The sequence below is a fragment of the Ambystoma mexicanum genome, chromosome 2p (assembly GCF_040938575.1).
Source record: "Ambystoma mexicanum isolate Mex_15411 chromosome 2p, UKY_AmexF1_1, whole genome shotgun sequence".
In the NCBI taxonomy this organism is placed as follows: Eukaryota; Metazoa; Chordata; class Amphibia; order Caudata; family Ambystomatidae; genus Ambystoma; species Ambystoma mexicanum.
In genome coordinates this window covers 152,418,706-152,440,045 of record NC_090923.1, presented here as the reverse complement: position 1 = coordinate 152,440,045, position 21,340 = coordinate 152,418,706, and the positions used below count along the sequence as shown (strand labels likewise).

The 21,340-nt window shown below is 45.4% G+C and overlaps 1 protein-coding gene across 1 annotated transcript in view; it reads left to right on the top strand.

Annotated features, from left to right (window-relative positions):
* UROC1 (urocanate hydratase 1) overlaps positions 1-21,340 on the top strand; it is a 482,866-nt gene that overhangs the window by 406,131 nt on the left and 55,395 nt on the right. Inside the window, exon 18 of the mRNA XM_069643013.1 lies at positions 10,230-10,311. Within this exon, the coding sequence (XP_069499114.1) occupies positions 10,230-10,311 (82 nt within the window). The remainder of the gene's footprint in view (positions 1-10,229; positions 10,312-21,340) is intronic.

Below are 21,340 nucleotides of genomic sequence, written 5' to 3'. Positions count from 1 at the left end.
AGGGGTTGCAGGGGGTTTTGGATTGGGTAGGGGTTGCAGGGGGTTTTGGATTGGGTGGGGGTTGCGGGGGGTTTCCCCTGAATATGTCCTAATTGACCTTTTTAAATTAGGTCAATTCTCCCGAGGTCCATTCTCCTGAGGTAAATTGTGAAAAGGTCACTTGGTATACAACCGTAAAACGAGTTTAAAAGGCCAAAAGCTTTTCCCCAGTTCCTTTGCATCCCTGCTCCATCCATGGGTGTAATTTTAGGGGGGACAGGGGTGTCCCCCCCCAACTTTCATGGCACACAATTTTGTCCCCATTCATTTGGCTGGGGCACCTTTTCTTCAGATGTCATGTCACCCCCCGCCCCCCCCCAAACATTTTCAGCAAAGTTACTCCACTGGCTCCATCTGTAATTCAGCCAGAGGGCTACTCCACTCCCAGGCCGACACTGTTGCTAAGGAGGGTTATGTATGCTCTAAATAGATTTGCTGAAATCCGAGTACATTTCTATTGTAGATGCTTATGGTTCTGATCTGATTTGACAAATTAAATGCCAGATATTAGGTTTGCTAAACAGTAGTGAGAAGTGCCTAAATGCAAACCACTTTTTGCCAGACTGTAACCCAACAGGAATAAAATGCATACCGTGTAGGCTGATGCATTGTTCATATCGCATTCCCCCACTGTTGAAAGCCATATTATGGAGCATGTAGGTGGTTAAGGTTTTCTCACGCTGCTCCTGTGCACACCTCAACACCTGCTTCCTCCTTTCCCAACATCTCCCCACCACCTCTCTACTCCAGCCCGCAGCTACTCCCAGTATAATTGCCTTCCACTGGTTGTAAAATATATTCATTTGCCAGCCCCCTACATAGCTGCCACCTGCTGCTCGCTACCTTCTTTCCCCTGTTTTCATATCCTGCTCGATCACACATCCCTTAACCACCTGGTGTCCTCTCCAGTCCAATCCTTCTCCCTCAAGACCCTGCAATTCCCCCCCCCCTTTTAATGGCTGAGATGGGGAATTAAGCTGCCGAGCCTAAATGTCTGAACCAAAGGCCCAAAGCCCGGCATACCCTTGGAATTCACATTGTGGCTTCTACTCTCTGGGTTAAGTGCCACGCTTCTCAACATATGGGCATCTTCTGTGGTGATCTTGCCTGACTCATAATCGGAAACAGAACTCCTGTCGTTGTATGATCCGATTACCTTGTAATTTGGCTGCCAATTACTGCATTGCATCTGGACACTCTACAGAGTTCCATCCACTTGGCTTCCTTTCCAAAGGCTGCCCATCATCCAATGGTAAAACTTACCTGCTTGTGGATGGGCGAAACATGAACATTCCCTCAACACACATTCCTAATTGGGCTGTGCACCAAAGAGATGGCTCTAGGGCAACACCAATTGCTGTAAAGGGAGTTTTCACTGTAGACATGCCACCTATAAAATAACACTATAACATTGTACTTCCATTAGCAGGAAGATGATGGGTGGGAGGGACACACATCTGGTGGGTATTACCCACCTATTGACTGCCCATGCGAATCCCAATGGCCCTCCCCACCACCTCCCACTTCCCGCCCAATACACATCCTCCTGCCATCTCTCCGAGTAGACTGTCTGGCAGTAGCATCAAACATTCGCTTGCCAGTGTTATTTCTAAGGAGTCTGGGGAGAGTTAATGCTGTCACTAAAGCTGTAAATGAACTAGAGTTTTAATACAAATGTCTTAACCAAGTGCGCATTCAGGCACTGGATTTATATCTTATATCCTTGCACTATAATCCGGTTAGCAAAGTATACTGTTAAGGCTGGTGTATGGGTATTAGATGTGCCTTTTCCAGGCATTGGTATCACATGCCCAGATAAGCACACAACTTCCCTTCTGTTGCCACTTTATATTCAGGTAGTTTATTCCTGACACACACTGAAAACGTCTATTCCATGCCTACACAAAATCCCAAACTGTTGGCTTGGCCAATGCTGGTTCAAAAATGTTCTTGTAGCATACACAAGTATTCCAGCTTCCGCACTTGGGTTACTTGTGCCATAATCTTGTGGTGCGGCTAGTAGTTGCTTTGCAGTTCCCCCTGTGGACGATTCTCACAGTCCAGCTTAAATTGCATATTTGTTTCTTTTGCTGTTGGAGAAAAATAAAAATAAATGATGGATTGGAAAACATGCCAAGGGGAATTCCCAGCGGCAAAGAGGAACGAGTTGAAGTATTTCCGTCATCCATCACGTTTTGCTTTCCTCCGTAGGAATGCTAGTGCCTGCCAAGAAGGCTTCATCAGTCATGCCCAGAATGGGGAAACGACGGCTGGGTATTGGGATGGAACTTGTGTTGAGAGAATGAGCGGATGTCAGGGGAGGAACTCCAGCACCGAGTGGTAGTTGCTTTACAAAGGATTTCCCATCCCAACCACCCTTCCCATCCCCTCGCTTTCTTTGCTCCAGTGTTCGGGTTGCCATCAGCGAACATTGAGAGACTTTGAGAAGCCATTCCACCCATTTTCCACGCATTCCTTCTTAAATGTGTGAATCCTTGAAGTGCAACAGGTGGGGTTAATAAGTGTTTAGGAGGCATCATTATTGGTAGTCGGGTTTGAGGGTGAGCACTGATGTGTGCGGGTCTCTTCACCCACCCCTGCCTTCCAATTCCAGGAAATGAAACGTTCCCACATTACTAAAGCTCCTGAACCCACAAGTAATCCAAGCAAAGTGCCAGGCTTTTATGCAAGTCTATGCAAAAAGGACAAGCATACTCGTCCTTTGCACTTAAGGGGTTAAAAAAAGGTACCAGATTTACTCCTTTCTACATCCGTCAAATTCATAACCACCAGTTGCAACCCTGTTTACATGGAGGAGGGCGGCTCTCGATTTTTAACCAGTCTTTTCATGGGTTAATTCCACACTCCTGCTAGTGAAACAGCTTGAGTGAGAGGTGCCCATGTCCCAGAGCCCCTCAATCAGAGCGATACAGAGCTCCATAACTGGCGGGGCACCCTCAAGCAGTAGTTAGGGGGGAAGGTTTGTTGCCTTGGCTGCCGGGGTTTTAAGACCGATCCTGGTGTAGCAATGGTGGGGCCGCAGACCTTTCCAAAATGGAGGGGGAACATATATATATATATATATATATATCTACTGGCTCAAGGAATACCTTTTGCAAACTGCTGGCAGTTAGGGGAAGGGTGGCCTAATGGATGCATTGCCAATAAAGTGGAGAAGCCCTTCCCAGCCCCTGCAATACTTGCACCGGACAGAGCTGCAGAAAGGGGAAATGCCATCACCAAAAAGGTGCTAAGAACCCTAAAACCCTAAAAAAAATAACTAGGGGCGGGGACATGATGGAACCCTCTGGGTATTAAGTCCGTGCTTAGAAACCTCTGAGTATTAAGCACGTTATAAATAACCCATCATATCACTAACAGCTTTAAGTGGACTTTATACACCACGCTCATCAACCATTGAATGAAGCTGGGAAAATGTCCCACTTGTTACATGATTCCAAGGTCACCAACAATGCTACTTTTGGAAGCTGAAGAAGCAGACCTCCAAGAGTGTGGATTTTAAGTTAATTTGCCAAGATCTTAGCAAACATTGCACTGTCAACGTCTTAACATGCTGATTTTGGCTGCTCATTCTTGTATCCCCTCAGCAGGGATTTGTGTAACCAGCATCCCGCTGTAACAGTTCAATTGGAAAGGGGTATGCAATAAGGGTGACCTTTTTTGCCTTTATTTGCACTTAAGATATACAATTTTTGCAAGAAGGCTCAGAGATGTTAACTTAAATTTCCTGTGTTTGCAGACTATAGGCTGCCTGCAATTTTGAGCCACTCACGCGGATCTGGCTTTAAAGTTTATTTTTCCAAGTTTTAACTCTTGAGCATCTGCGCCTTGCCAGAAGAAGTTGCTGCACTCTTTATAAAGTTTACATTCAATTGACCTGTAATTTAAATACTTGGAGTAAACATTCCCCGAATCTTCAAGACCATTATGCCAAACCCCTTGAAAGTTGACCTAGCAAAATGGGGAAGGTTATTAATATCCTTGCCAGGGCTGGAGTGGCCTACAGGGAGCTCTGGAGATTTCACGGTGGGCCTCTGCACTCTGCGCATTCTCCCACCCACCCCCGTACCACCAATGATGCATTCTCCCACCCACCCCTGTGCCACCATCAGTGGCGCCACCGGAAATAGTTTATAGGGGTGGCCTGATGAGGCCACAGGAAATCTTGGGGTGGCACACCAAAACAAACACATAGCTGAACTTCAGGAAATCTATTATGCCGATGTAGTATATAGTCCAGTTGAAAACAATGTATATGAGAGTTAAGGAATTGCATATTGATATAGTTCCATTTATTATTGAACTGTTAACTAATTTATCTGATGCGCATTGACTAATACCAGTACGATTAACATTTTGAGTACCACACAATCCTGTTTGTGTGAGACTTGTCCTTGGCCTCAAGCCCTGGGATCATATCTCCCTGGCCCTGAAACCTCTTCATTGGCTCCCAGTGGCTGCAAGGATTAAATTCAAGACCCTTTGCATTGTCCACAGGGCTTCCTCGGGCCTGAGTCCAAATTACATTCAACTCTCCCTCCGTAAATAACTTCCCACTCGAGCTCTTCGCTCCTCCAACTCCATCAAGGTCTGTTGCTTCTCCAAGCAACGAGTTGGAGCCAGATCTTTCCTCAGCAGGGGCCTCCCCCTGGGAACAGCATCCCTGCCACTATGAAACTTGAGGAGAACCATCTCTGGTTCCAGAAGCACCTCAAGACTTTCCTCTTTGCTTCTACCTTCGCTCTCCCTCTCCCCTGCTGATCTGTCTGCTTTGGCATAATGCACCTGGTTTTTCCACTGCTTTCGGGCCCAGGTCTATGCACACCCAGCCACTCACCCGCACTGCCCCTGGCGGCACCTGCACTTGGGTCTGTATCTGTTACCCTACAGTCCCCTTACCTGCACTACTAGACACCTCTTGTCTGCGCTCAAAACCTGCACTTGCCACCTTGCTGGCTGCACTACCTTTTGTATTGTTGTACTACTTGCTCAGCACTTTCCACTTTTCTCCTCTCCCTTGCACTTTCACCCCGCCCCTCCCGGTGCACTTGCGTGTTCTCAATGTCACTGGGCCTCGTCGTGCTCTGAAACACTTGTGTATGAGCACAAAACAAATAAAATATCATATCATAGCCAGAGAATCGTTTAAGTCCTCACTCACAAGTTTTTAATTGCCAACATGTCTATCAAATACGGTGCACTCAGCAGGGTTTGACTAGAATACTAGACGCATCTTGCCATTGGACTGCCTTTTGATGGGAATGCACCCCGTGGTACATTTTAGGCATTGGTCTCCACAAAAGAATCTTAAGGAAGTCAGGTTGATGGTAAAATGAGGGTCTACCAAAAGGCTTATTTTAAGTTTCTAAAATTGCAGCTCTTCTGCTAGCCCCGATTTTAGTTTTCAGAATGTTACTTTAAGTTTGAGCAACACATCTTTCCTTTACAATTTTCTGTTTCACTGAGAACACCATCCAGGTAAAATCAGCACCTGCCAGTGTACATAAAAAAATCCCAGGCAGTTCAAAAGTTAAACTTTCTTAGGAATACTCTTGCTCTTCAGGCAGTCTGTGGGATTGCCCATAAGAATTAGCATGGCCATGGGCAGTCAGTGGGTTGGTACATAAAAGCCCTCTAGTGTCCCTCCTCACAAGTCCTGTCCTTCCTAATTGTACTCCAGTTCAATAGTTTCAGCTTACAGCAACAATTCAAAATGGAATGAAGTAAAACTAAGGTAAAGGTGAACCTCTCTGTTCAGTTGCCCCTCTGGTCCTTGGCTGCTCTGGTGAACTCTCCTGTGGTCCTTGGCTCCTTTTCAGGTGAACCTTTGGTCCATCCCTCCTTTGGCCTTCGGCTCTCTGGTGAGTTGGTGGCAAAAACAAGAAGCAAAATGCTTCAATTTTCTGTCAATCATACAAACCAGTACCTTCGCTACCTGAAAGGCACATAACAAGCACTCCACACAGCTGACAAAATATATAAAACGTTCATCGTATGTAGCAATATCTTAAGATCTGCAAACATCAATGTTGTAACAAAGCAATCTTGGCCTGATCCCTCTGCTACTGCATTAGCCCCCTACCCTATTACTTGCAGATTCTGAAGCTCCTTGAAAGTGTGACAATGGCAGATGGTGTGCAATGAAGACTCAATATCATAGCATAACAGGACATTGCAGAGTGTGGGGCAGTACTTTAGATGGCGCAAGCAACTTCAGTGGCTGGGAGCAACAGGGGAGAAAATGTAATGTTGGTTCAACCACAGTTGGTACGCTGTACTACAAATTCTGGGGCACTGAGTGGCTGGAGAGACTGTCTCCCTGTCAAATCAAGTGATTGGAGACTGGGGGAGAGCCAGTGCAGCAATCATGCAATGATATGTGACAGTATTGGAGCCACTAGCAGAGAAGCACCAGGGTGCACCAATTTGTCCCGACACTTATTAAAACTGTCCTATTGAAAGGGTGAAACATAATCACTGATAAGCACTCCAATTTTTGCAGTTGAAGTCAGGGTGAGATTGCATTATTTTCCCAGGATCACACGCTTATGATAAACAGCAGGGATTTTAACCCACTCTCCAATTTATGCACGACAACCTTCTTCCACGCTTTACTTGGGGAGAAATAATAAAATTTTGGGTGTCAAGGCCTACAATAATACTGCCTTATCGAGTTTACTTGCAAAATATACAAATTGCATAATAAAGCATCATAACATAAATCCTTATAGCAGCATGTTGAGATACAATAATATCGGAGTACCTTTATTTTCCATATTCTGAATGGAAAACTATAAGATCCAAAAGGAAAACTATTTACCCACTTTATTTTCAGCGCTTTAAGACGCACAATAAATTGCGCAGTAAACTCACTTAGGTTTGGAGATTCGTCACAAACCTCCAGCGTGTTATGTATGGTCTTAAGAGAATTCAGCTACGGACATTAACACAAAGTTTACTTTTTTAGCAAATCAAGCTATTAGACATTATGGGTATGAACAAATATTTCAAATGGTGCTTTGAGTTGCTTGCTTTAAGTGTCACAGATTTGCAAGGTGACTGGCGATTAGCTCAGTGACGTTGCACGTGTGGTGCATTGTATAGTTTCACTTCAGACTGTATCTCCAGACGCACTCTGCATACCTCTCAGCTCCTATGAAGTGCTTGCTTGCCTGCTTGCTGGAATCTCTCAGCGCCACAGCCCAGGTCTCCTTTGCATGCAGTGCCACTGCCAATCCAAAAATGTTGCGCATCGGCTGCCACAAGATTGTCAGGGGTAGATGCTAGCAGCATCACGGTACGGGTCCTCAGCCCTACTCCCAATTCCCCTCTGAAGTGACTCAGGGTTTTGGCACGTGCCGTGTCTTCTATCCCCTTCTGGTGAATTATTACTCAGCTGGCCATGGCACCTCTTGTGCTTGCTTTGGGTCAGTTCTGCTTCTTCAATGCCGGTTATGGTCATATCCCTGCTACCGGTGCTGACACCCCCCCCCCCCCGAAAGCACCCAGGATAACTGTCTGTAGGCAGAAAGCCAGCCTCAATGGAGGGGGGTGCCCCACCTTTGCCGTGCCCACTCAGGACGTAGTTGATGGTGTATGGTTTCACCCTGACAACTGTTCCGATCTTTTGAGGTGACCAGTCCACTCTCCCAGAGCCCCTCTGACTTTTGTGGTGTCCTGCTTCCCTCCTTGATTAAGCAGCACCAGGTGGGTGTAGCTTTCTTGGATTCCATTCTATGGTGAGTGGGCTGCAGCCTTGCATTGTAGATGTCAGAAAGGCAGGCAGCAAATAATGCACCCGCTAGTAGCTCCATAGGATTGGGTCATACCAGTTCCATCAGTCCATTTTTGGAGGGTATTCTAGAGAGAGAGAGAGAGAGAGAGAAATATGCTGTAGCCTGACTGTTGTAGCACAGTCCTGGAGAGCTGGACGTGGTTCCTGAATGGGTGTATTCTCGGAGCGCTGGATCCCATTCATACATTTGCCGACCTCTTTCTCAGGGGGACGCACCTCTCAGTATGTGTGGTAAATAGCCCCCGAGGAACGGGGACCCTCCCCTGACTCCTCCCCCATCAGGCCATACCATCCGTGGGTAGAATCTCATATACAGGACACTGCGTGCCGCTCTCCGGGTCAGTGGGCCCCCACCATATATTTTGCTCTCTGGCGGTAGATTCAGAGCCTGATAGCGGTCCCGGGACAACCCGCTTCATACCCCATCACAGAGCTGGAGCTTCTAGTCTGTCCCCCGCATCGGGAGCCGGCAGCAAGAACCTTTGCCCCTCCTTTCAGCGCCACCCAAAATTCTGCTTGCACCCATGGGTCGTGGAGCACTCTCCCCTCTGACCCTCAATAGATGCAGTGCTGCAGCTGTTGAGTGGGTCCTCAGGGCCCAGCTGCCATTTGGTCGAGTGTACTCCGAAGATTTTCAGCAGGCTGTTCTCGCCGCTCTGACAACCAATCTGAACAAGATTTATAGGACAACCATATGTTTAGGCACCACTTCCTTACTTATTAGCTGTAATTGGGCATTTTTCCAGGGGGTTGAGGGGCATATGGAATGGGCTCAGATCCATGAAACCTGAGGAGGAAACCCGGAAATAAACACAGCATGGCAGGAAGCAGGAGACAAAGCAGACATTCACACATCCAGGCTCAGGTGGGTTTATTTCTGGGTCCTCCTCCAACCCTGACTACAGTTCATCGCTGGTGGTGGGCTGCAGCAAAAAAAATTGCACTTGAACTGGGCATGTTATTGTCCATGAACAGTTGAGTGCAAAAAAACCCAAAAAAAACAAGAGAACATTTTTTGCTGCTTTTTCGCAGGGTGGCCGATGGGGGTGGCCTGCATTTTTATAAGGGTGGCCGTGGCCCCCCTGGCCACCCCTTGGTGGCGCCCCTAGTCACGAACATCGCTCACAGAAGCGCAGCTGGCCACATCCAGGGTTGAAACACTGCAAAATCCAGGATGGAAACACAGAAGTCGAGGGCATGTTTTTTTAGAGTGCCATTGGCATTTGCATGTCTGCAGTGATGGAAGGGAAACCCGCACTGCATCCTAGAGGGGAGACATCCTTTACAGTCTCGGCAGGCTGCTGATGGGCCAGGTGATGGGAGTCGCCAGGGTTGGGAGGGTGGCACAATATGTGCCATATTGGGCCAAATGACATTGCAAGATATTTGGATAACCATGTTCTCAGCTTGGCTGTCATGAAGGCTCATGCCCAACTCTGACTGTGTAGTCTAGCCGGTCAGATAGCACAGGGAGCCAAGCACTCACCCCTGATATCTGGCTGTTGCAGGTTCGTATCAGGTAGGGACAACTCAGCCTTTCATAATTCTAAGGTCAATAAAATGAGCATCAGTCTGTGTGATGATTGTCTTCTGTTATTTGAGCGCTCTGAGACCTATGAGTGTGTAGCGCTATATAAAATATTCATTATTATAAGTATTACTACAGGTCGGACCGTGGCTGTGCTCCATGTAGGTAATCCTTACAATGATTGGTCATTCTTGGGAATTGATAATGTTGAAATGAAGTGAGTCGAACATGAATGAGCAAGGGGGACTGATGGGAGAATAGTGGGTTTGGTGATGGTTGGACGCAATGAGGGCTACTATTGGTGTGGCTGGTGCAGTCCTGAGTCTCCGTGCTGGAGTACGTGGGCCCAAGGGTCAAGAAGCTCACCTAGACATGAGAGGCAGCAGATGTGGAGACTGCCTGCTAGTGGGATGAAGTGAAGTAGCTCATGGATGATCCAGGGGTCTGCACTGGTGGCTGTTGAGACAGCACGCCAGAGTCTGAGAAGCCGGCGAGCAGTCCCCTAGACCCCACCTAGGATAGCTCTGCTGCACATGCTCAGGAGTTGGTCAATGGATGTTCATTAGCTGTACCTAGAAGCTCTTCTCTTGGGTGCCGTGACCCAGGGTAAGGGGATGCTCCATAGGCCCCTCAGCACTTGGACACCCGTCTCTCCCCTAGCCACTCTTGCAAGATGTGGTGGGGGTAAAAGCGATATGTCTGCAAGTGACTGCCAGTGCCTCCAGACTAGCTTCCCATATTAGATCTGCAGCGTAATCCTTTTCTGTTAACCTGAGTATCTCTGCAATGCTCAGTCCTGCTACTGGAGATGCATATTCAGTCACTCTTCTTGCTTTCCCCCCATAGATATGGCCGTGCAGAACTTTGTGGGTGATGCATTTCGAGGAGCCACATGGGTCGCATTACATAATGGCGGTGGCGTAGGATGGTGAGTATGTGGGGGCAGATTACCCTTGTCCATTATGTGTCAATCTCCAGCACTACCAGAAATGTCGTCGGGCCTAGCACGATAGTTGCTTGTTATGTTCCTCTCCCCACCACCCCTCTCCCACACCTTTTGCCATTCTCCAGCACTACCAGAAATGTCGTCGGGCCTAGCACGATAGTTGCTTGTTATGTTCCTCTCCCCACCACCCCTCTCCCACACCTTTTGCCATTCTCCAGCACTACCAGAAATGTTCTCAGGTCTAGTGATCTAGTTTTTGTCTCCTATCCTACCTCCCCCTCCTTCCTTCTCATTGTCAAAGCTCTTGCACTATCTGAAATGGTGTCAGGGGTATCCAGTTAATATGTCGAAATTAAAATGTCGAGTGACAAAAATATCGTTTATTTATTAAATGACATTGTTATTTTGGGTTTCGCAAGTAAAAAAAAGGGTTTAATTAAAAAAGGAGGGTAGGGGGATGGGGGAACCCCCAATTCAAATAAAACATTTAAAAAATAGACATTTGACATTTTTTTTGGGTATTATTTTTCCGACATTTTTGCATTCGAAATTATGAATTTCGAAATATTAACTATAAACTGGTGTCGGGCCTAGAACTATAGTTAATTTCTTTCTTAATGTCTCAAGGCCTTGTAAGAATGTCATTGTATGTTCCCCTGCTCCCTCCCTTCCCTTGAAGCGCTTTGAAACACGTGTGTGTATAGGCGCTATACATATAAACTATCGATATCAAGGAGAATGGTGTGGAAGTTGTGCATACTCGTGCAGCTTTCCATAATCTGATTGCATTGTTTAGTGCATTTTCGAGATGGTGGGAGATGAGTACCCTTACTATTAGTAGCACATTGAAAGTATCCTCTGGCTAGTAACAGCGTGGTGATGGAATATTCGTGTCCCCCCCACCCCCCAAGAACAACCACTACGGGAGATGTGTTGAATAGCAACTACACGTGAGAGCGACTCGCGTAGCTTTCAAGTCCCTGCAAATGCAATCGCCATTTCTGTTGTAATGTGCGCCCCGCGTGATGGACCTGCGGTGGGGAGCGGGTGGGGATGTTGAGGGGAAAAGGGGAGTACCGCACATAATGCCGGCCAATGAGACGCATGCGTAATGGATAGCCCAGGCATGTTTTCTGCTTGCCTCACACTGGCGGCCCATTGTTTTCCCTTCACACTGGGTCGGCTCGGTGCTTAGCCCTGCCATGACTTCTCGTCCAGTTTTCGTGTCAAACCGTGACGGTTTTATTATGTTCGCTGGCCATAGGTCCAAGGTTGATCACTTGAGTGGTTTGTTGAATTTTGAGGTCTCTCTAGGTTCTAAGGTGCTTTCAGATCTTCAAAAAGGATATTCTTCTCAAACCATTTTATTTCGGCTGTCTCTCAAATTAGAAATGGCTAATGTGAGAAATCAAAATACGTGCACTCCTTCTCCTTCCTGCTCCCAATTATTTATTAATTTTTTTGCATTTTTAAAGCGCTCACACAGCCCGCAGGCATCTAGGCGCTGTTACATGAATTGTTTTTTTTTGTTTGTCGCGTAATTGTTTTTTTTTGTCTTAGTTGCGGGGATCGAACCTGTTGCTTCATGTCGTCTTGCTTCCAAGGCGAGCCTGTTGCCATGAGCTATCCTCCCGGGACGATAGGCGTCCCTTGAAGGGGGGGCACAGGTGGGCAATTGCCGCCTCCCCACCCCGTCTGGCAAATAGAAAGGTGGTCCTGTCCCAGTCGTCATTTGCGATTTTCTTCAGGCTATCTGCTCAGCCGGTGTTCGTTCTTCTGGCCTGAAAGGGGCACCACGGGCATCACTGAGGTGGGGGCCATCGCTACCTACATGCTGGCGACACTATTCTTTTCCAAATGTGCATCTTGCACTAGAAAAGAAATAACACATTTCCAAACTGAAACATGCTTCTTAAACGGGCATTCACTCGTTTTCTTTAAAATATATTCACATTTTTTGTCGGACTACCACATAAATGCCCTGTGATTTCTGTGCCCTTTACTTTGTGTTTTCACATGATATTTTTTTTAAGCTGTTATATGCTTGTCAATTTGCTTAATCACAAATGCTTCTATTGCTCTGATAGCAGCTATTTGGAAATTAAACGCTGGGTTCTGTGAGGGGTCAGAAATGAGAGGTCGACACAAAGTTGTAATGTTCTCATACCCATTTATTTAACCTATATGGTTGGAATAAAACCTCTCCTGCCCCATCCCAAAGAAAGGTTCCCTGCCTAGGAAACGAAAACCAAGAATCAGTCTGTCTAGTCGTTAGTAACTTAGAAACTGTCCTTGTGTCCTAAACATTCTCAGCTGAACCTCACGTTAGAAACCAACAATAAAGGGTCTCGGATTTATTATGTTCAGTGTAAACTGTTCAAAATCAAAACATAAAGATAAATCCAAAGAGTTTTTCCAAGAGAGATCCTTGTATCCAGAGGTTGGTTCTCTTCCTCTGGATTGTGAGGTTGGATGGTAAGTCTCTTTTAACCAACAGTTTCTTTATCTGTGAGGAATTAGACCATTCCACACGGCGAGTGTGCGCTCACCTGGACTTGTATGAAATTTGATATGAAATTGAATGAGGGTAGGTCAACCTCTGGAAAATGTGTGGGGCTAATCTGTACACATTTCCCTATGCTCAACGCACAACATACACATAGACCTGTGTACTGTATAGGTGCAATCCTTTGTCACATTTAGTTGGTATGTGACACCCAGGAGTACATCAAGGCATTTCAAAATGGGGGATGGCAAAACTTTCCTGCTGCCATGGCCAGCCTTATTATAGAACAAAGGTAACAAGAATTGCTCATTTGGACCCTGGCTGTACAGTCTTCCTTCCAGCTTCTGCTAGTGAAGGAAGCCCAAGAGGGAAGCAAGATCCCTCCCCTAGTGGGAGATGCTGAATCCAGAGGACCCTCCAGCAGCTCCAGATCCGGTACCCAACCTGCACACAGCGTGCCCTGCTAGGCTGTGCAAGAAAGCTTCCTAGGTGGGAAGCGCAAGAATCTCTGAACCAAACCAAGGACCAGGCCGTTGCCTGCAACACTTTCCTGACCTTTGGGCCGTCCGCCTTAAAGGATGACACAAACCCAGCAAAGAAGCTAAGTGGAGTGTACAGACAAGCGTCCAGCACTGAGACAATTCCTGACACAGAGCTGCCATGTAGGCCAGCCTGCAGCCGTCCGTCCAGACTCGCCTGATATCCGCAGCCATCTACTGTCTTGAATTCTATTGCAGAAACTGCAAAGCTCCCAGAAACCGACTCAACCCTGTCGAGCACCAAGAACTTCTATAAGCACAAGGTACATTGTGTTTCTGTCCCACTGGTCCTTCGCCAAAGGCCCCTAGTGACATTTTATTACCCATTTCTCCCTTTGTGCTGAAACCACGTATCCTTGAACTATTGCAATTCATTACTTTACCGACTACCCTCCTATTAGTATCCAGAGAGCATCCCCTTTCCTTCCTGAAACTCTGTCCTCTGCATTCCTGTAGAGGAGCATCTGCTTGCCCCTGCAGGAAACCCTGACCCCCTTGCCACCCTCGTCACCCTCGCCATGTGTTGGAGACCTAAGATTGTGCCGTGTTTGACACTAGCAGTTGTGCCAATACTGCAGCCTGCGTTTGATACCCATTGAGATAACCCTACCTAATGTATCCCCGAAGGAGCAGAAAAGAAGCCAGTGATGTCACAAAATGTATGCACATCGTCTCGGGATACTTACTGTAGGGACCCTAAAGAAACTAATGATAAAGTAAGGAATCGAGTGAACTCTCAGATGTAAAGGAAGATTACACATGCACAAAGTGCTGCAGAAAATCAACCGTACAATACATGCACAGATGCTGAAATGCAAGGTACACCAAGTCATCCTAGAAGCTGGCTATATGTAGTGAATAGAACGCATGTGAAGCCGCCATTGTATAGAAACTGGACATCACTATCATAAATTTAGTCGGCCAAGACCAATGAAGTGGGAAGGGAAAGCTGTGTTGCAGTAAGAATAAGTGGAATCGTGGAGCTGCAAGATGAGGTTTCTTGGCCTGGAGTCAAGACTGAAGCAGCCAAGGTCAGCTATCTATTCTGGAAATGTGCAAAGGATGAATCATCCCTTGTTAAGGTGCAAAGAAAGAACACTGAGTGCCAAGTTTGATTCATTTAGAGCATTTAAAAGCTTCAAAATGGACCAAATTGTGGTCTCCTGTCACGTGAGTCAAGGATGAAAATAGAGTTCGAACTTGAGTCCCAGAACATGGTAGCGAGCGCTTTCACTCCCATGTATTCTAAAGGGCAAGGATACTTTGCAAGGCCAAGTTCAAAGAAAATTTTCATGGCAGAAGGCATGGGCGATGAGAGATGCTGGACTAATTAGGTAGTTTCATGCCCCATCTCCTTGCACCTGGGTCTGGGCTTACGTGCTGCTAAGTGTACTGAATGTTCCAGACCTGGCACAGGCGTGCCAACCAATTATAGTAGTCCATATAACAAAGTACCTTTTATAGTTTGAAAACCAATAAGAAACTGTGTATCTAATGTCTCTGAAGAGTAAATGTTTTCTTGGTAGGCATATGTTGTCCACCTAATAGTGGGCAGCCAATCGCAATCCTAGTTCCCATAGAAAATATACTTGGATGTTCCCCTTAAGCCAATTGCGACCCATAGTAGTTTTCATTACTGTAACGTAGTATGATGTCACCTCTGATGCATTTTTGATATAAAAGCTATGTTTTGTGTGCAGATCGCTGAGAGAAATCAAGCGTAAATCTGATGTTCGTTGTAACTCCCTGTTTTATATAATTGTTAATAAAACAGTACTTTGCCATCTTCCTGAGTTGGTTCAGTTATTTGGACTTGGAATGTATCTGTGATCCCATCCAATAAATATGCAACTTCCCAAAGGGCCCTAAGCTCACGTGGTAGTGGTGCGGATGGTTTAAAGATCCAAACTAGTTCAGCTCCAGATGAGAGCGGCCGAATAGGAATAAACTTGCAAGAAGAACCGAGACGGTGGGCAGGTCCCCCTTTTAAGAAATCCCTGGCGGGTTTCCATGGGCGCTCTGCGGACGGATGGCGAAGTGGTTGGATTGGAGGAGTCGATCCTGAAGGCCTCGAGTCGATTATCAAATGGTGAGTAGACTAAGGGGAATGGCAAATAAAGGGTCAGGGTTGTAATAATTTTGAGAAACGGAAAATAATTTTGAAGAAAAAGAGAACGCTTAGGAGTCATAATTCAAGGGTATTGGGAGACATTTCAAACTCCAATGGGAGTAGAGAGAAATCTAAAACTCAGGACCGTGTAAGGTAATGTATCCAATCTTGTACAGGGTAAAAGCAAGAGAAGTACCCCGTATTTATGAATAAGACCTAGATAAGTGGGAAGGTGATCAGTCTTTTTGTAAATGTCTGACTCGTCAAATACATTTTTGTTGAAGAAAGTATCGAGGAGCAAAATAATTGTGAAGAAGTAACAGTGACTAAAGAGAAGTGTAGAGAAATGATTGGTGCCAATCAAAAGAATAGAAAGGTTATTGAAATAAGAGTAATGAGCAGCGATTGATGGTGCTCACTCATATTTGTTGTTTTAAAACAAGTGATTTAAAATAAAAAGTTTATTTAATGATCTTGTAAGTATTGACAGTTAATTAAGACTTGTCATTATGTGGGATACCCTCTCTTGCACCTATGCAAGACATTACCAAAACATATGCCCAAGCTCAAACAATATAGTGCAGAATGGGTAAAGGGCACAGCAGATAAAATGTTCATGCCATGGTCACAAGGGGATTGTTGTCAAAAGCAGTATTGCAACACATGACCATATACATGCGCGCTGCGTATACCGGAAAGAAATTGGAGATAAGATTAGCAATTTTTGATCTTTGGAAGATGTATCCAGAGAAAATGCAAGACCTGTCACCGGAGGAGTGGATTCTTAATCGGCATAAGGGGGAAGGCGTGGAGCCATTCGCTCCCCTTACTGTGCCTGAAGTAAAGTGTTGCTACGGAAGAGATGGGAGTATATCTGTTAAAGGAATTGAGAGCAGCGATGGGGTACAGTAATCTGATATATGACCCCCCCCCTGCTTACAGTAGTGACGATAGTCCGGAAGAGAATAAGAGAAAGGAAGATATTTTTAAATTCACACAAGGCAAGGAAGAAAGAAGCGAACAGTCAAAATTGTCGACAGATATAAACAGACAAATCAAGAGATGGAAAGGAGAAAAAGATGAGGCTGACAAGGTAGCACTCGTACAAAACGAATGGATGGAAGGACATATTATTTAAGATAGATGAGAAGTATTGAGGAATTTAGGCAAGGAGAAGATAAGGATGAAAAAGAGAGGAAGGACAAGGAACGAGACGAGATTAAAGGAAGATGATCAAAGAAGGAAAGTCGGGGAGCAGTGGGAACATATCAGGAAGAACAGGAGAAAGCCGAGTAACGGGCAGAGGAACAAAGATTATGACAATAGGGCGCGATAGAAGAGAGGGACAGTTAGGAAAGAAATGGAGAAGAGGGAGAAGCACAAAGATTAAGGGACAGAAGAGTACAGAGACGAAGAGGTAAGAGGAGGCGTAAGAAGGGAAAACAAAGTGAGGAGGAAAAGTTAGAGATGGGAGAAAGCAAAGGGAAGTAGATGAAGAAATTGAACAAAAAAGGAGACAGTGAGGTTTCAATGCCAGTCTCATTCTTAAAGAAGAAATGAGGGCAAGCCCGGCAATACGATGGGGCAGAGTTGAAGAGATTCTTCTGGTAAAGGAAGTAATGCATGCAGTATCTAGTGTAGCACTCGAAGATAAGAGATGCTGAGGAAAGCATTGGAGAAAGGATTGATCAGGCCTATCGGCAATTAAGACGAGATAGTGAGTATGGAGCTTGAAGGAACAATGATCGATTCCCCAGTATCTCAATCACAAACTGAAGAAGCAACCCCATTTAGTGATGAACGTCAAACCTAGTCTTTAAGCAGATTTGAATTTGGACAGAGGGGAGGAGGATGTTATTCGTACTAGTTTGGGTTTAGAAATGTCGGACGAGGAAAGAATCCGGTCTTGGGGCAGAAGGAGGAAGCACGTGCACCCCTGTAGGAAGCCCACAAATTGATAAGGAAGTGAGATGGTCAGATCTGGAACAGCCTAAAGATAGAACACCAGATTCCAAAGCAAATCTTGAACGTCCCTGAGGACAATTGTGTAGTGAGAATGGAGTCTCCACCATGTGTAAGTAGGTTAAGGTCATTGCAAACAATGAGACAGGAACAATTATCCTTGCCATGGATAGACTAATAGTGGTATCAGATTGTGGGATGTGGTTCATGCAGTTGCCCTTGTTAAAGAAGGGAGGGACAAGACTGCAACATATTTCATGGCCACAGATAGATGAGGATAACTTAAAATGTAAGCTCCCTAGTTTGACTTCGGGGCTGGGAAATGGATACATGAATTAGACAAAATGAGAGTAGGAAAGAAGCTGGATATAGGGGACAAAAGGTCTCCTGGCAGCCATTCTTGTAGAAAGGGCTGAAGATATATGGAGGACACTGGGATATTCAACTGTGACTACACATCGCATGATGGGGCGCCATTCAATAATTGTAGGGCAGATGTTTGGAGGGCTCTCAGGGTACAGTATCCTGACACATCAGATATGGGTGCAATTATGACACAGAAAATTAAAGATGAAGAAAACACTATTGCTTATATTCAAGATATTGAGGAGAAATGGCAGCTTGAAACTTGGGAGCCGTGGGAAAAGACAGTGGCATTATTCATATTTTATGCCAAGGGTTGCCTGAGCCAGTACAGAGGCAGATGAAAAAACAAGTGGGGATGGAAGCAAAGCCATGGGCTGAGAGACAGTTGACAATAGTACACCATTGCAGATTATTACAAGAGAAGACCAAAAAGAAAGATAAAAATAGAAAAATTGAGGAAGCCAAGTTGGTTCAGAAAAAGTTGTCAATTTGCCATAGAAGGGGCGGTATTGACAGGCGGAGAAGGAATAGGAATGCAGGAAGCAATGGGTACATCACATGCAAATCTCCGACCGATGGGACAAGGTTGGTATGTGTTTAAGCTATGAGGCAGAAGTATGGGTTATAGGGGAAGGCAGATTTAAGAATAACAAAGGTGGGGTTGAAAACACACATAACGAGAGCCAGAGTGCTCGGGGAGGGTATAACAAAGGAGGGATTCTCAGAAGGGTTCCCCCAGTATGTTTGTATTGTGGAATGACAGGACATATATGCACGCGTATGTGAGGGCCGAGTGAATGTACAAAATGGCCAGTTTTCCAGAAGGGGGACTGCTTATCCTCCGCCATACAGCACACAGACCAGAAGGGGCTTTGCCCAAGAGCACACATCTTATCAGGCACAAGTACCGCAAGTACAGCAACGGCATCAGGAAATTGTTTGGTGAAATGCCCCTCTACACTGTTGGTGTCTAGCATCTATTGGATGTTTTCATGAGTTACCCTACAAACCCAATTGCAAATATTTGACACAACTTTTCAGATAAGTGTGCTGTAAAATGCACAATTCTAAGCCATCATTAAAAAAATATCTTGGGGGTAGCAAGAAGCCCCCTTCCCAGACAACTCTTGATTGTTTGTCTCTCTCGTTAGGCTCCATTACACTGCCATATTTGGGGAAAATATTTAAGCCCCTTCAATTAAAAGAATAACCATCACATCACACACATACTACCACCGTAGCCACCACTGCTAAGTACAGCAAGAAACTGAAAACTATAATTAATTCTGCGGGGGTAGAGTGAGATTCCTGCAACCATTCCTAAATAACCAAGTGAGCAGTCGCCTATTTTCCCCCCATACTCAGTGACTTTGTGACATTTTAATCTGTTAAACAGGCGGTCCTTGACTATCATTTGAAACTTAGTCATGAGTGATAGCCAGTCAAAAAGCATCCATTTAACAGAAGAGATTATTTAAAGCGGAGCTGGAAGTGATGTCTCTTCTGCTAAATACCACCTACCTCTAACTACACAATATTTGTATCTGTGCTGGGAGTGATGTATGATTGAGTTAAAAGAATGCAGTTTCTGATTACAAGGTCATTTTTGCAACTGTTGAACAGGAGTTAACGTTTTAGGATGTATATTAACTTAATGCAAACCTTTTATTGCATTAATCCTACTCTGAACACGACTAATGTCCCTTTTTATAATTTGCTTTTTAAATTAGAGGTATACTTGAACCCGTTTGGCTTGTTGAAACTTATTTGGTGTGCCACCACCCCATCCAACCTTGTATTTGTGCCCCCGCTTTACCCACTAATACTGATTTCCAGTGATGCCCACTGCCCGCACAGGTTTCTTTAATATATTTGCCTGACCCCACAATCCTTGGGGTTCCCCAGTTAAACTATAACCGATTTCTAAAAGAAAAATGCAAACCACCTCAGCTGCTGATTGAGTGGTCACCACTCATCACTATACCCCTCCACGGGCCTTGTCATCTCAAATTCTGGCTGACTAGGCTAGGAGGTTGTGCCTTCGCAATTGAAGCCAGGAAACTGTGAAATGGTCTCCCAGTCGCCCTCAGTCATCGACAACCACCTCCAATTTCGTTGAGCCCTTAAAACCTTTTTTTAGGCTAAAGGGGGCTCGTATGGGGGCATTGCTTGCATGATGGATGTGGCCTGAAAAGTAAACCAACCTTTATTCCGTGTCAGTTATTTTTAAATTTGACGGAGAAGGGGGTGCCCCCTTCCCCAAAAATTATAGCTGTATCTCCCATAGTGTATTGCAGGATCATGGTTTTCAGAAATGAAACGACTGCCATCTTGTTGCGATGCGAAAGATATTCGCAGAGATAGCCAAGGTTATGGGAAAATGAAACGCTGTGAAAAGCTCTTTGCAGGTCAAAAAACATGCAAATGCCATCAGGGTAGAGGTGGGGTGTGGCTAGAAAACACTGAGTGAAATTTGGGAGTTGGAGGTTATCCAGGGACCGAGTTTGCAACACAAAGCTTTTTGTAGCCTCAGCGACATCTGAAAGCAAACTGTGTCACAGAAGCTGCGTGTGCTCGAGGGTCAAAGGGAGAGGGTGGGGAGATGAGGAGGCCATCTGAGCAGTGGGGGAGCAGGCACAGATGAGGGGCGCACTTGCTGATGGCCTGGGGGGCAGAGAAGCATTTTTCTCTATGGCTGTTTTGCCGATATTCGCGGTTATATCTGAGGTTACAAAGGACTACAGATAACCGCGGGTATGTATAGTTCGGTACCCATGGTTACATTTAGTATTTCTTTTTTAAAGATTTATTTAGACATTGGGGGTGAAAAATCACTGGCCATGGGTTTGGCCATGGCCAGTGACTTAATTACCATCCAGGTCTCCCATTCATGCAGTAACCAGGACAGATTCTGCTTGGCTTCAAAGTGGGGAAGGGGCCAGCCTCCTCAAATGAGATAAATTTACAAGACCACTTGGAGGTGGAATGGGCTGGCCCTTTTCTTGCTTTGAAGCTAAGCAGGATCAGCCCCACTTTGAAGCTAAGGAGGGTCAGTCCCTGTTACTACATGGATGGGCGACCAAATGGGCATCTGAATTATTTACTTTTTTTAAACCGTGCTACTGTCAGTGCTTGAAGGTTTTGCTGAATTGCATTATGGTATTTGTAGTCTCCCCTTCAAATACAAATAAAAAATGTATTTTTATATCAACAGTGGGTTTCCCATACCTGCAGTAACTGGGAAAACCCCAGTTTTCAAAGAGGAAAGGGTCTCCAAAGTCGTCATTGTGGTCATAGTCTGCAACAGCATGTGCAAAGTTAACGTAGCTTTAGCTGAAATTCCAGGATTTTGTTGCATTAAGTTCTCACCTTACCGTCCCTGCAGCTAACGTTTTTTCCTTGAATGGATATATTTGTTTGCATGCCTTTACTATGGTTTGTGTACTTCAAGATGGCTTGAAAAGTAAACGAACCATAGTAAGGTACGCACACAAATATATAGCATCTATATATTTGTGTGCGCTGCTT